General features: G+C 41.0%; 1 protein-coding gene across 7 annotated transcripts; it reads left to right on the top strand.

Annotated features, from left to right (window-relative positions):
• Nucleotides 1-104: 104 nt before the first annotated feature.
• On the top strand, nt 105-15,242 carry CDCA2 (cell division cycle associated 2). Of its 7 annotated transcripts, none has more exons than XM_077307039.1 (14): nt 105-287; nt 1,784-2,260; nt 3,455-3,588; nt 4,381-4,492; nt 5,004-5,140; nt 6,044-6,134; nt 7,013-7,242; nt 8,298-8,382; nt 8,514-8,716; nt 9,537-9,609; nt 10,302-10,369; nt 10,637-10,777; nt 11,060-11,234; nt 12,371-15,242. In XM_077307039.1, the coding sequence occupies exons 2-14, from the start codon at nt 1,855-1,857 to the stop codon at nt 13,312-13,314; spliced, it is 2,799 nt and encodes a 932-aa protein (XP_077163154.1). In that variant the 5' UTR covers nt 105-287; nt 1,784-1,854; the 3' UTR covers nt 13,315-15,242. The 7 variants fall into 7 exon arrangements, with proteins under 7 accessions (XP_077163154.1, XP_077163159.1, XP_077163153.1 ...); XM_077307044.1 differs by lacking the exon at nt 105-287 and adding an exon at nt 291-428 and having other exon boundaries at nt 9,537-9,591; XM_077307038.1 differs by lacking the exon at nt 105-287 and adding an exon at nt 291-428.
• Nucleotides 15,243-16,112: the final 870 nt, after the last annotated feature.

The following is a 16,112-nucleotide window of genomic DNA, read 5'->3' as shown; positions in this document are numbered from 1 at the left end:
GAAGAGGCGTGGCTTGCCGGGCGAGAGCCTATCGAGCCTCGATTTCGGAAAACGACGCTCGAACTGGGCGGTTATAGTCACTCCGCCTTTCGTTCAGCTGCGAGAAAAGGTTAACGTTGGGCTCTGATTGGTCGAGAGAGCATCAGGTGGTATATCTGTAATCTCCCCGCCTTTCTTTCACTCGCGAGGAAGGTTAACATTGGATCCTGATTGGCCGAGGGAGCATCACGTGTTCTTTTCAAACAAGGCACGCAAAATATCGGCCGTGCCGGAACTCGCTATTGGGGGTAGGTCTATTCTGAATAGGGTTGGGTCCGGGAGTGGCGGAGGCCCGGTCGGAATTGTTGCCTAGCAGTGAAGCGTCCCCTGAAGAGAACGGAGGTGGTGCTGAGTGGAAGGGAGCGAAAGCGGCGGCGGAGGGATATTCGGTTAGCGGTTGTTTGAATGGGGAGCGGGAAGCGGCGGCGGCCGTTGCTGGGGACAACGCGGGGCCGTGCTCGTAGCGCCCCCGGGAGACAGACGGAGTAGCCGAGGGAGCGTTTCTCCTGCTTCCGGTTTCCCAGGGGGCAAGTCGCCATTATTCTACACCCGCCTCCGAATGAGGCCTCAGGCGCCGATGGGCCTGCGGAGAAGGACGGTGGCTGGAGAAGAGGGTTGCCAACTTTGGTTTGGGAAAGGTCTGGAGGCCTTGGGGCGGGGAGGGACCCCAGCAGGGCGCAACGCCACTCAGCCCCCCAGCAGCCATTTCCCCCAGGGGAGCTGATCCCTGCAGCAATTCCATAGGGGACCCAGGTCCCACCCGCGGATTGGCATCCCCGCAAGAAGAGGTTAGGAAACCCTGGAATGTATACATATTTTTACATTTTAAATGTAGATAATATGCCAGAAGATATTGATTCCCCTTGGGGTTAATTAGGGTTAGGGTTAACTTAGCTCAGGTGTGGTTAGTCTTAGAGAGAGTGTTAGGGCTAGGAAAGAGCCATGCCCCCATAGTTTGCATGTCATTAGGTGTCACTTCAACACCTGCATTGAGGAAAATTGAGGGGGCAGAGACAAGAGGTTGTTTAAGGGGGGAGTATTGAGTCTGCCAAGAAAACGCTAGAGGGCGTCACCCCAAGGGTCAGACATGACTCGGTGCTTGCACAGGGGATACCTTTACCTTTACCTTTTAGGCATACAGTATGAGCCTCTTGTGGCGCATGAGCCTCTTGTGGCGCAGAGTGGTAAGGCAGCCGCCTGAAAGCTTTGCCCATGAGGTTGGGAGTTCAATCCCAGCAGCCGGCTCAAGGTTGACTCAGCCTTCCATCCTTCCGAGGTCGGTAAAATGAGTACCCAGCTTGCTGGGGGGTAAACGGTAATGACTGGGGAAGGCACTGGCAAACCACCCCGTATTGAGTCTGCCATGAAAACGCTAGAGGGCGTCACCCCAAGGGTCAGACATGACTCGGTGCTTGCACAGGGGATACCTTTACCTTTACCTTTAGGCATACAGGCTGCCCACCCTCTCAGGCACCAAAAACGAGAGGACTCATGCTCTAGAGGGGAGTGATGGAAGCAGCCAGTTCACTAGCTTGTGGCTGAGTACATTAAGACGGAAAGGGAAATGCCGTGGACCTCATCCCGACTCCATATTTATATTTTTCATCTGTGGACTAAAAAAGACCCTACTTTTGTACAGAATAGTTTGCAATTCTTTATAATGTCCATTAACAGGACTGTATCTTCAGATTTTGAACAATATGAAGTTCTTTGCTAATACTTTCACCTTTATCTTCAAAAACAGAGAAGCTACAGCTTTGCACCGTTTTGGCGTAGATGATGAAGACTGGTCACTGAGCTGATACTCTTCCAGAAATGATTAGTGTTGCTGATGAATCAAACATAACAAAGACTTTCCCAATGGAAAGCTTGAGTCATAAGAAGGTGCTTTCAGAATGTAACCAATATTTGGAACGTGGAGTCTGCTTCAACAGTGCAAAAGAAGACTGTCATTCCTCCGACCACTCATCAAAGTTTGAAAAAGAAAATGTGCCAACAAATGCATTCACATGCTCTATGAATCTGAACAGCTTGGGAAGCCCTCCTACTCTTGATAAGCCAACTTTTTGGAAAAATTCAAACTTTGTAACCCCTGATAAGGGCAAAGGAAAAATAAAAACAAGCATTGATACGATGAACCAAGCAACATCATCTATAGACTTTTCTGTTTTGACAGCAGCTGATTTTGGAATCAATCCAGAATCTTTTACAAAACATCAAGGTAATTGCTGGGGATGTCAGAAATAGATGCATAATGCATTCTTTGTGCCTTAAGTATTCTGTATAATTTACATTGGAATTAACTGAATTGTTTAGGATTTGGGGTGTCTTGAGCAGTAATCACTTATAAACTGTGTAAATGAAACAATCCAATACTGGAAGCCAAAGAATAGACTGGTTATTTCAGACCTGTACGTCATATTCAGTACTCTGTAACTTCTCTACTCTCACCGACTGCTTACGTTTTCTTGGTTACAATGTTGTGACGGTAAAAGCAAAAGCTGCCAGAATTCTCCCGTTCATACACCAAAGCTGTATCCTGGCAACCTGACCTTCCCAAGCCCTTTTCTCCAGATAGGGTTTGCTTGGCTGCTGTTCATTAGCTCATTAGACTGCCCTTTTCCTTCAGCAAATCCTCCCTTGTATCCCTTCAGATCTACCGTCTTGTATATCTTCCTTCCTTGATCGGTCTCTTGCAGCTCTTCTTTTTACAGTTCTTACAGGGTTAACGCCAACCCAATTGAACAGTCTTTTAGTGATACTAGGCTGAGATTGTTTTGTAGTTGTCTGCTTTGGTATTCTTTCGCTGCTGTATAATTTTCTTCTGAATTGGTATTAGAAAGCTATGGGACTTTGAATAGCATGCTGTCTACAAGGAACACAAACACAGAGGCTCGCTATGCATGGAGTGCAAGTTTAAAAAAAATCCTTTTACTATTATCTAACTTGTGGGGTTGTGTTATTTTAACACATTAGTTGGGTGGTATGGTGTATTGTTTCCTTTAATGAAGGCTGTCTTTCAAATATGTTTCCATTAGAGTGGGTGAGGGTAGAAAACATACAAAAAGAAAGAAAAGGAATAAAGCCTGTGTGGGGGAGCAGAGTCATGGCTTGGTGCTTAAATTCAAGTCGTGAACCTCCAGTGCTGACAGCTGCTGTGTGGGGGGGGGGAATGGGGGAGGTTTGTGTGCCTCCCTCCAACTACAGAATCTTGGGTCTGCTTCATCTGGTGCCAGAGACTACCGAGACTGACATCTGCCTACTCTATCTTAAGCCCCACCTCTTGACTTTCAAATACGATACTGCTGCTGAAAATTTTTGAAAAGGTGTATTAACTTTGTTGTTTTATTGACAGGAGATATATCATTCTCTTTAGCTTCACTGAATGTTCACAATAAGCTGCCTTTTATTTCAGGGAGGGCCGAGAATAGATTTAAAAAATTAAGACGTCGATCTACAATTGGAGTACGGGGGTCTCCAGGAAATGATGCTCTTATCAGATATATTGCTCACCGAAAGAGAATGAGGGCTGAAGAACCTCCCTCCCAGGTAAGATATCTTTAAGCTTGCTTGAAGATGTTTGAAAATGTAACTGGATTCTTTGCAAAGTCTAACTTAAATTCTGAAAGGATCTGAAGTATTGTGATCCTCCTAGCAAAAAACACAGACTGCTGACCTTTAATATAGATTCAGGTGGGTAGCCATGTTGGGCTGAAGCAGCAGAACAAAGCTTGAGTCCAGTGGCACCTTTAAAACCAATAAAGTTTTGTTCAAGGTGTAAGCTATCGTGTAAAATAATTTTGATGTTTTCCATCCTACAACAAATTAAGTTTATGTCTTTTATATCTTCCATAAACCTGAAAAACACTAATAAGGAAATATTACTGTATGTTCCAGTAGGCACTAGTATGATAATGGTAAAGCTAAATATTTGAAGTATAACTGAATGGGGGGGAATAGTAAGTTGAAAGGTTATGCTGGAGTGCTTTAAAAATCTTCCATCATATCATCATATTTAGTATAGTGGAGATCTGGTATGGGTTAGATCTGGACTGGGGGGACATAGGGTTTAAACCTCACTTAGCCACCATGGTGGCCCTTATGAGAATGGAAAAGAAGGGTATTTTGCAAAATAAAATAAATATGACTTGGGTAAGTCACATTCTATCAGCCTGACCTCCCTCATAGGTTATTGTGAAAATCAAGTGTAATCCCCTGAACTCCTTGGAAGGTGTGAGGATTAATAATATGATAAACAAAGGCAATTCTGCAAGGAAATCTCTTGCTTTTATTAGGTTTATAATGTTTGCTTCAAAAATCTTGCTGTGTTTTTTTGAATAGGCCAGTCCCTTTCAACGGAATGTTTTATTGAAAGATAAAATAGCTGCTTTCCAGTCATCCTTTAAGCCACTGGAAGAAAGTGAGGATGAAATGATCCACACACCCAGCATCTGTAAGTAAGCAAAATCCTAGTCCTAGCCTAAAATATTTTCAGTGTTTACTATTTACAAAATTTGGCATTAAAGCTGAACTCTGGGTTTATATTTGTTACCTCTCTAAGTTCATTGACTTAGAAATGGATTTGGAATGGTTTAGTTCTGCTTAGGATTGTGACTTATGCTGAGCACCTGATTACAGTAGGATTTTTAATATCACTTATTGAGTACTTTGGTCATGGCTTTGCATGTTGCCTACCCTAATTTAGCAGTATAAACAGGGTTTGAAACACTACTGTTATATATTTGGAGGAAGGCCATGGCTCATAATACTAGCTTTGTGAGCAGCAAGCCATCAGTTCAAGTCCTGGCCCAGGAACTCAGATAAGAACTCCTGGGAAAGAGCTTTCTGGAAAGTCACAGTCAGTCTGAATAGAAAATATTTAGCAAGATAGACTCTATGACATTTTATAAGGCAATTTCATATGTTTATGCTAATAGACATGTTGTTAAATATCCTAAATGTAGCTAAGAAAGCTGAGGAAAGATCACATGAACAGTCACAGCTGGACCAAGTGGGACCATCAGAATATAAAGCAGTTGCTCTTGAGGAAACCCTAAATTGTGAATCAGCTAATGGAGCAAAAACACCAGCTTATATTCAGGTACCTGACTACAGTTAGTATCTGTATTTTTTCTGAATACTTAAACTTTTGTCAAGGATGTGCTTGTTCAGTTTTCAGCTTGTGCCTGTAGAAATGAAGCCTTTGTATCCTTCAACTGTGTTTGAAATAGTAAAAGTAGAATTATTTCTGGTAGACGTTTGCTGCTGAAAAACTAGCAAGACAAAACAAAAAAAATCTCCAAACTGCATTTTTTGCCAACTTTTTTCTTCTTCCAAGCATATTGGAGAAGTGTAGCTTTATAAAACATTAATGGGAGTTATTTTCACATATTTATGTTGTAGAGAAGGGTAGATTGAGAGAATGATGCCTATGTTTGCTATCTCATGACTACAATGATAACGCAGACCGAAAATCTCTGTCTTCCTCTTGAGGTCTTGCTGCTGGAGCAGCTTATCTTTTTCTCTTTTTGGGGTATGTTTAGAACAAATCTCCACTATCCCATTATTTTGTAGAAACTAAGGGATGACTTGGTTATTCTCAGGAGGAAAGCCAGCAGTTGTAGAGCAGACGGTGTTTTCTTTTGCTCCTTGTTCTTGTTTCAGCCTTGAAAACCATTCACATCTAGTGCATTGTCTGATGCAACAGAAGAGCTTCCATGGAAGTGTCATCTAACCCAGGGGTAGTCAACCTGTGGTCCTCCGTATGTTCATGGACTACAATTCCCATGAGCCCCTGCCAGCAAATGCTGGCAGGAGCTCATGGGAATAGTAGTCCATGAACATTTGAAGGACCACAGGTTGACTACCCCTGATCTAACCAGCTCCCTAACCTATTTCCCCCATCCCATATGTTTCTGCTCTGTTTCTTCTGTGTGGTCAGTAATTCAGTCATGTAAACTAACTTGTTGCATCAAGTCTGAATAGCCTTTATTGCTGCTCCTAGGCAGTTCCAGTCTTGCACCCAAATACTGTAGAATCTCGCTGTTTACTGTTGGAAGTGATTCCAGCTGCAGGCATCTCAAACACAACATGTGGTAAGAATTAACTACTCCTTTTTTACAGACTTCTCTAAATAGCGCTCTTGAATGTAACTTGGTGAGAGGGCTGAATTTGACATAAATGTCATTTGTTGGACCAGGGCATGTGTGCTATATAATGTAGTGTCAGGTACCTGAGATGTAAATTTTATAAAGGACACGGGCAAACCCAATTAATGATATTCTTTACCCCTCAAAATATGAATGTACAGTATTTCTGGTATGTAACAAGTCTTTGATAACTGAACCTTCTTGGTCTATATTATGCCATCAAAATCTGGAGTCAGCTTCTGTGCTGTGGTAGTCTTGAGTTTGCATCTGTAATCTGAGAACCCACTTTTGATTTAGAAGCAAAAGCCTTAAGATAGGGGTAGTTCAAATCCCAATACTGTTCGAATTAGCTTCAGAAAGCTCATCTTTCAGTGAAGCATGATGCTCCTCCCCCGCCTACCTGTGATTTGTGACATCCTTCCATTGGTAGGGAGTGGCATAAATGTCCCATTTGGTTGATTGCTGTGACTTAATATTTGTAATCTCTTTCCGCACACTGACTTGAAGTCCAGCCCCCAGAAAGATCTTTCTTTTGTCTGAATGAGAGCCATTCCTTCTCCCCAAAATGACCCATTGTGCTCATGGGGTTGTTGTCAACAAGGCAGGGGATTGCCAGATATGAACTGTAGCATATAATTCCAGTGCTGTATGGGAATGTGATCCTATCTTCTTGGGCTACAAGAAATTGCTGCCCCATTCTTCACTATACATAAGTCACTGATTTTTCTTTGGTACTGTATTTGTAAGAATTTGCTGTTGTAGTACTAATGGAAGAAACAGAGCTAAATAAACACAAACCTGTTGTCAAACTTTTTGTTCTAAAGGTATCCAGTCTAAAAACACTAAAGAAGGATTAAGTAGTGGTACTACATCACAGCAAAGCTGCAAGAAGGTCAGATTTGCAGAGAAACAGACCCTGGAAATATTTGATGAAACCAGGCTACCCATTACCCCACTGCAGAAAGGACAATTACCTTCCCTGTGCCATGATAATTCCTGTCTTCGTTCTGTTCTGAAGAAAACACCAGTAAGGATGTTAACTGAAGACACTAAGGTGAGTGTGCTTAGGTTTATAGCATTCTGCTTTCCACAGACATATGGTAGATAGCAAAAATGTTTTGGCTTTTAGGGTACAATTGGCCAGCCCAGTATCTGTACTGTACCAGTCAGTTTATGGAATGCCCAGTCTCTTCCAGGCTTAGAAATGGGCACTTAGTTATTGGAAAATGTAGCATTGATTGCCTTTTAAAATACAGATTAATATATATATACTATACATCCTTCCATCTTTGGTTCATGCTGAGCAGGATCCCCTGCTGGAGCCATCTGGGAGCAAGGTGGGCCCTGCTAGTTCTTTGTGTTGTGTACAAGGTCACTCATCTCATCTAGAGCCAGGTCATGGATGATAGGGGATGTTTAACACTGTGTACCTGTTAGTAGGAAAAGATGAGTGACATGATTGATGTCCACCCAGAAACCATAGCTCAGAGGTGGGTGGGGGGAACTGTGAACTTTGGGGCATGCCCTGTTAATCTGCCCCTATATCCTTTCTGAATTTGCTTTTTGTTGTCCCATAAAAGCTCCATTGCTGGAACTTTTAAAGCCCTAAACCATAGAATGGTGAAATTATTGCTAAGCAGGAGTATGTGGTGGTGTCAGTGCCACACGTCACTATTATCTCTGATAAGTGATGTGCAGTAATTGTGTGGTCTGAATTATGAATGGGAGGCAGTTTTCTAAATTGTGATCTATCTTTGTGTGAAGTTCTGGGGATTGATCCTGTGTGGAATATTTTCAAAATGGTGCCTTCTCATAATTAAATTGTTGGCATTGGAGTTTGCCAGTTTTAATGGCCAGTTATGATTTTACAGTGAAATAACTTGAGTGTAACAGTACTGTGTTGTCTACTGTAGATTAGCTTTTAGGTTACAAGGCATAGTTTTCATTCTAATCAGTGGAGTATGAATTGATCAATATACTTCTCCATATATACCAATCAATTATCAAGCTTTATGTATTCAGTTAAGAGTTAACTGTTGACTCAATCCAAGGGGGAGAGACAATATATAAAAGCATTCTTTAAAATATTACTGCTTGCTTATTTTATAGGAACATGTTGATGTTGATTATACCAATACAAGAAAAGGAAATGAAGAACTGTCGGTCTTCCAAAGCTGTGGATCATTACAAACAGGTTCAAAATCCTCTTCCCAGCTCCCAAACAGGGCTATTTGTGATTTTTATCCTAGTCAAGTAAAAAAGCAGCATATAAAATGGTCAAAGACTTGGTCAACAGAATTTTAACTTGCAAATAATATGTTACAGAAAGAAGTACCAGACCAATTGACAAAGTGGAGGTGCACAGTGAAGAGGCAGACGTGAAAGTATTTGACACATTTCAACCTGTAGATACTCCAGTGCATAGAGGAGAAGTCTCATTCAGTCCAACTGAAACAAGAGATGGCAACTCTTTTAACACAACTCCCATCAAAAACCCCTTTTCCCAGCCAAATTTTGACAGTGATGATGTAAGTGATGTAGCTACCCTTCAAAATCTTGAAAGTAATTCTTCATTGGTTTTCACTCTTGGATTCCTCTTTCCCACTTTCTCTTAAGTTCTGAAGTGAGCAGCATCTTTTTTTCCCCCATACGTGTATTTACTAGAAGTTCTAATTTTTCTTACATCTCGTGTTTTTTTAATACTGGAATCATTGTGTGGTATCCTTGTGGTGTTTTATCATTGGCACAAACTTGTCTTGGGAACTGTGCGTTTTGCATAACGGTTTGAATTAACCAGCTATGGCTTTTGATCAACTGGTGAATCAGAAATTTTGATATGAAAGGGGTTACCAACTATGGTTTGGTGGTTGCAAGCTGTGACTTGATGCCAGCTGTTGTTTGGTGTGATGCCTGAACTAAAGCTCTGTTTCAGAAGGTTGTGACATGTCAATAACTGCCATATTTGCCTGTTCAGATTTTGAAACTGAACTGGTCTTGTGCACTAAAATTGTAGACCTGTGTACTGGCCCATGTAAACTTCAGAATAAAAACCATTTAACAGGTTTCAGTAGGGCCAGCTATACAGCACAAAACAGTTTGCTGGCTCAACCATGTTTTATAAAATAAAAATAATTTTTTAAAAGAAGGGAGAAAGGGCACATTGTTTAGGACCCAGGCTTATGAGCATTTGGTGTTAGATACATACAGGTTTTTTTTTTTTTTTAAAGCTGTGAGGTTAGACTATGATACCTAGATTAAAGTACATTAACCGTTCCTCAATATTTTGTACCATGTAAGTTCATGTTTTGTTCAAATTGTGTGTTTGTATTTTTGCTTCTTTTAATACAGGGCCTTCAAGAGATATCAGAGGCAGTTTCCACTGTTGACTCCGTTGTGAACACAGGTGATACAGAAGATAAAGGTTTGGGAATATCTATATCTATATATATTATTATTATCACAGGGTGAATACAGAGGTGATGCTTCCCAGCAGTAACATGCAAATCTATTAGTTGATCCAATGTCCCTCAGACCCATGTTAAGTCAGTCATATCAGTACATGAGTGGATGGGCCAGCTGCCCAGGGTAACTTATGCTCATTTGGCTGGCAAGGAGCGCAGTATGGTTTCTGTTTACAGATGCTTCCACTGTGATGTAAAGCAGAAACTTGCTGAAATAGCTTTTATGCCACAGTGGTAACTTATTCATTGGCTGTCAATACTAGTTTCTACCCAACATCAACTGTGAATGCCTCTTCATTATACTTTTAAGTATGTACTAAGTGAGGTTTATAATTGAACGTAAATGCCAAACTGGAATTCCATATAATAGCATTTCTGACCTATCAAGGTAAATTCATAACACATACTAAATGTACATTCTCTTGCTGTAAGTAGAGATTGAGGAGCATTTATTTTTCTTACACTGCAAAGCAAAAGTTATCCTTCATATATCTGTACTGAAGTATCTTCATGGGTATTTGAATGTTTCTACAAGAATTTTCCAGTCTTCATTAAACACTTTGTCAAGAATCCATCACACGTTACGTATACGTTATACCAACTGAGATGCACTAACGGCATATGGATATAATCTTTTCCCTTTCTGTTTTAGAAACAAAAGTAAGTTCTCCTGATCTGCATGCTACATGCACTAGAGTCACGCGGTCTTCTGCTAAAAAGGTGGGTAAAATTGTTTTTCAGTGTTTATTATGCTAACTTATAATTGGTAATAAATTGAGACCAGAAATTTCTTGCTTAATTTTTCAAAAAGGTAAAATGTTAGAAAACATGGATTTTAATGTTCCCTTCTCTCACATATAGCTGAGTAATGGTGTTTATAAGCGTATTTCCTTTTGTGTATGTATTATGTATAATCAACACTGAAAAGTAATCTTTATAATGCAGTAGCCTTATTGCTTGACTTACCTAATAAATGGCTTCTACTAGGTCAACAAAGTAGAAGAAACTAGTGTCAGACCTACAAGAGAAATACAAACCAAGCGGACTTGTACTACCAGTAAAGTTCTGAATCCTAGAAAATTCCAAAATGGAAACTCTGTAACAAAGTCAGCTTCTAAAAAAAACCCTGTAAGTACACTTAAAATGCAGATGAGAGAGTTCTGTTCTGCTTGTCTTCTGGACTTTTCATGCAACTTATTTTGCATGGTGTTAGTACTGGATTTGCAAAATATATTCGGATATCCTTTATATGAAAATTGTCTTGATAAGAGAAAATTTGACAAATAGAGCTTTAAAGGCCAGGTTGCTTCCTAGCACCAGTATAAAGGTTTAGTGCCTCTGAACATGATCCTCACTATATCCACTGCCAGTGAAATTAACCCTTCTATGCTGTTTTCTGAATATCTGCAGGCTTCTAGGCGCAAAGTATTTGGGAAGAGAAAAAAGAAAAAAAAGACACAGAAAGTATATCATGGGTCTTATGAAACTGTGTCCAAGAAGCCTCTCTTGAGTCCTATTCCTGAGATGACAGAAGATAACTCCCTTTCCTATCAAAGGATGTCAGAATCATCAATTTCCATCTTAGGTATGTGGGTACCCATTAGTTCCTTTTCTGTTTTCTGTAATCAATTGTAAATTTGTACGCTGGCCTAAGCAATAATCTTTTTCCATCACAAGGCTCTGAAGCTTGAAAGTCTATGGTGCTGCAGCAATACTTGTGTGGTTTATTCCTAAAAATTACTTATAGACTTTGGAATTTGAATTCTGAGGCCTCTCTAGTGACCCTTAGCAATTAGCAGCCTGCCCCAAGGCTGTATGATAACAAACGAGCCAAGCCTGAAAACTGAAAAGGCAGAGAACATAGAGGGCAAGGTTTATGGAAGTGCCAAACTACAACCCTTTATATTGACCTGTTTGTCATTAAACTCGTTATACAAACTATTATGGGTCAAAACATTTTAAAACTAAGCTGCAGTGAGAAACTCTGGCAGTGCCGATGGCTTATTCCTGGCACACAATGGCATAAACTTGGTAGAATGACAGACTTTAATCCAGTATAGCTTGGAGGGCCAAGAGATACACTTTATTACCTCTGCTGCAAAGTAAGAAATCCTCTGAGATGTGGGCATAATAAATGTTTAAGCATCTGCCACTAGACCTTGGAACTGTTAAATTCTGCTGTGTACTATTAGCCCAGCAGATTCAACCAGGCTTAGGAACTCAAGAGTTTCAAATGGGCTGGTTCCCACAGCTCTGCCCAATATCTGCATAGTGACTAAAATATCCTTGAGGGTAGGGAAGAAGAAACACTGCTTTGATCGCAGGCCTTGCTGTTTTGTCCATAAAATGATTGTGTAAGCAAAGGCTTTTTTTAAGGCCATAAGAGACATGGTGCAAGCAAAGACTTAAAATGGTTGCATTGTGAAAATACCAGATTTTTATTTCCAAATACAAAGGCTGTTTCTTAGTAAAATATGGTATAATCATTTCTTGGAATTCAAACCACATTTCCTGCAGAAGTTCTGTGCTTTCATCTTTAGGTGTAGTAGCTTCCAGAGGTGGTACAGTGGCTGTAATTGTGATTTCTCTATTCAGACATTACACCAATTTATAATTAAGACCTAGTGAAAAGCTGGTTGTATATGAATTCAACCTGTCTTTCCCTGGTACTGGACAGTGAAAAACATGATCAAATTTCTTCTTTAATTGCAACTTTCCTAGATCATTCTTGCTCCAGCCTAGGACATGAGACACCTGAAGAGGCAAATAGTATATTGCATAATACAGAAGAGAGTGGCAGCTGCCTGTATTCCAACCTGAGTGCTGTGAAGGAAAATGCCTTGCCTGATGCTGTATCATGCTCATTCTTGCAACTGCAAGATGCAGTTCCAAATGACATGCCAAGTACATTTCCCTTGGAGCCATCTGGTAAGGATTCTTCCAAGGACTTAAAGAATATCTTAAATGGGCAGGTGCTGAAAAGTGACTATTCCAGTGAGAGTGAGATGGAACTGGTGCAGGGAACTGGTGAAAAAAACAGGAAAGAAACTTCATTTCACCTTTCAGATTCAGCAATAGAGCAGCCAAGTGGAGGTGACATCTGCGTGAACTTTAAAAGATTTCCTAGGAGGAGCAGAAGAATCACCCCCAATGTTGAGGATTTTCAGTCTGAAACGCCTGGAAACAATCCCTGTGTTCCTAGAGATACCATGGAAGAATTACCTTCTACACCTCAGACATTAAGCCATTCTGGATTCGTAAATGATGTACTGCACGCTATAGAGGAATCTTTCAGAAGCATAGCCAGTAGTACTCAAAAAAGGGTGAGACGCAGCACAAGGCAACTTAAAAATGCAGAAAGTGAAGGCCTTGCATGGATTTCTGTGCCTGCTGAGAATTCTGTGAATCTGGTGGGTTCTGACCGCAAAGCCAGAAAAAGTTCATGTGACTTTTATCATCCAGAATCAGAGACGTTTCATCAAAAGCAAGAAAACTTGGTTCAGACTCTCTCACCTATGATGGAAGATCAGAAAAGTGTTCATGTTGGAGTGGAGCATTGCAGACCAAAGAAAAAAAGAAAGAGCATTTGTTCCCGGGGTCAGGGAGGAAATGAAAGTAACGTCATACAGATAGATAAGCAAGCCTTGGTGTTTAAAAGCAATTAAGTATTACTGAAAAGACTCTAAAGTGAAGAAAAATCTTGAAGATACAACCTACAATATAATATAGATCTTTAAAGAGGAATGTTAAAATTCTATATATGCTGTACATAGATTAAAGGGTCTCTTCCTAGGTGCATGGATAGTATTTGGTTTAACACTTTTTTTTCCTCTGCAAAGAGAACTTTAGGTAGGAAAGAAGAGCGGTAAACAAAATAGAAAAAAAATCTCAATAAAAAAGGCTCTGTTGAGAAATCATTGATAATGGAAGATACGTTTTATGACTGCTTTTAACTGAAAAAACTTACCTGCTGTATCTTTGAATGTTCCAAATTTCATACTGCATTTGGAAAACTGCCAGAAAACTGTTTCTTAGCATGGGGATAGGAAAACAATGGGAAATTTTAAAAACTAGCCCAGTTTAAATGTGATGTTTAGGTGGTATTTGAAGGGACATCCAATATTAAATGCCTGGTTTTTAAGCTGTTTTCTAAAGAAAAAATCCAAGTATTGGACCTTCCCTGCATATTTTTGAATTTTTAAAAATCAAAATATAATTCTTCTTTTCTTAACTCCCATCCCCGAGATGGGTTGCGTTTATTTCACAGCAGCTCCATTTTACATGCCTGGAATCCCAAAACCAGAATTCATTTGTGCATCCCAAATATCAGTCAAAAGATTGATGATTGAATAAAGCTGTGTACTTCCCTCTAAAATCTGTGTTTGTTTTTACAATATACTTATTTGGTGTATCTGATCCCGGGTGTTTCTCCTTGTGGCGTATAGAAGTTTAAATCTGTATACATTTAATTATCTGGAAGTTTATTACATCTTGACAAGTAGAAACTTTTTGTGCTCAGCTGTCCAGGCAGTTAATTGATGACCAGATAATTGCAATAATTTACAAGAATGTTAACTGAAAAGGCTGTTCAGTTGAATTCCACTGCCATTTCTACATGCTATCAGGGTAGCTTGACTTTTATAAAGCGTGCTTGCGTATTTCTTTTACTCTTTTTTTTCTGTCTTTCAAACTATGCATCCTGCTTCTAGAAGCAAATGCAATTAACATGCTTGCAAGGTTTGAAATTGACTGTTTCAGGTTCTGATTTATAAAGCTTTTTCTTCCCTAGGAACTGTATCCAGGTTATATCAAAAGAGGGCAGTATGACATGACTTTTGTGAATGAGTGCTTCATTAAGTTTGGCTTGACATTTTTGAAAAGCACTGCATTTTTAGTTCTCAGGGCACACTGCAACTGGAGTCTTGCGTGTGTCTATCTATATATGGCCCAAATCCAGCAAAATCAAGTATTAAAGCACTGCAGCTCCGTCACATCTATACCTCTTCTGGATAAAGTTCACTGATTTTAGTAAGAATTAGTACTCTTCAGCCTTGGCTGAATTGTATCCCAATTGGTGGAAAAACCCATATCATTATAGCCAACTGGATTTGCTAATCTGTATATTTCTAGAAATAGAATTGAGGGAAACTGGCGGGAGACCAAGGAAGAAATAAATGTATCCTACGGTGAATAGGATTTGTTATAATTGAGTACTGCTCCGATAGCATTCTGTGAGTAACCATGGAACAAAGGTGTGCCTCTTGTTCTTTGGTTCTTTCTCCATCACCCCCTCCCCTGCCACATATTGTGTATCTTTACTTCCTAGTAAGGAAATAGTTTATTTCTCAGTGTGGGATTTTATTATAGCTGAGGAATGCCTCATAGATACAACATAGGATTTATGTTTAGCTCTGTATTTGCGGATTGGTAATTGTACTGCCAGGTCATTTCAGCAAAACTATCTGCCAAAGTATGTTTGTCTTGATGCATCTGAAGCAATCTTGCTGTGTAAGATGCACTGTTATATTAACCTATATGGGAAAAAAGCAATCTGTATAAGCTCATCGTCTCTAAAATCCAAATGGGAAGACAATTTTCGATATTTGGTCTCATTTATATGTTGATTAGATCAAATAATATTTCCACTAGTGAAGAACTGTATTTGTGTTTGTACTAGACTGGCAGCTCAGTCCTGGCCCTGCCTATAACTTGTGGCACAAGATTCGGTAGTTACAGTAGTATCCCGTACAAGGGAAGCAGGACACAGAGAACCTTAACACATGCCTATGAATACAGAGGGCAGTGTTGGCATTGTATCGTTTAGTCAGCTTGAGAGCTGCAGGGAGCACTTGGTGGGTACAAGCAGCAGTAGCCTGTCCTAGACATACAGAGACTGCTGATACTGTGGCCCAGGGAGTAGAATATGTGTTCAGTGCTGCAGCAGTAGAATGGGTATCCCCCCCCCCATAGTGCCAGTATAAGAAGTTTGGATTTTTCTATATATAGCAAAATCTAGGACTGGGCTGTAAAATGTGTTGCTTATTTTTAGTCTTCCATCTATGGGGTCCTCTACAGCAGTGGTCCCCAACCTGCGGGCCGCGGCCCCCTCTCCCCGCCCCGCGCAGTAAAAAACTTCCGGGAGGGCAGGGAGAAGGAATCGGGGCCGCGCCCATGCGGGCGTGGCTCGATGCAGGGGCGCGGCCCTGTGTGCGGGCGCGGCTCGATGCGGGGCGCGGCTCGATGCGGGGCGCGGCCCGATGTGCGGGCACGGCTCGCGGGCGCGGCCCGATGCGGGGGCGCGGCCGATGCGGGGGCGTGGCCCACGCCCCAATACCCTGCCGGTCCCCAACCTCAGAAAGGTTGGGGACCACTGCTCTACAGCAGTGGTCCCCAACCCCTGGTCCGGGGACTGGTCCCGGTCCGTAGATCAGTCGGTACCGGGCTGCGGCTCCTCCTCCCCAGC

The sequence above is a fragment of the Paroedura picta genome, chromosome 12, assembly GCF_049243985.1.
Source record: "Paroedura picta isolate Pp20150507F chromosome 12, Ppicta_v3.0, whole genome shotgun sequence".
Lineage (NCBI taxonomy): Eukaryota > Metazoa > Chordata > Lepidosauria > Squamata > Gekkonidae > Paroedura > Paroedura picta.
Note: the sequence above shows the minus strand (reverse complement) of the source record. Positions and strands in the feature narration are given on the sequence as shown.

Bases quoted from the DNA above. Each gene is read 5' to 3' on its own strand.
- CDCA2 (XM_077307039.1), top strand. From the start codon at position 1,855: ATGATTAGTGTTGCTGATGAATCAAACATAACAAAGACTTTCCCAATG. The intron at 3,589-4,380 runs GTAAGATATCTT...TTTTTTGAATAG, and splicing joins CTGAAGAACCTCCCTCCCAG to GCCAGTCCCTTTCAACGGAA. The intron at 6,135-7,012 runs GTAAGAATTAAC...TTTGTTCTAAAG, and splicing joins CATCTCAAACACAACATGTG to GTATCCAGTCTAAAAACACT.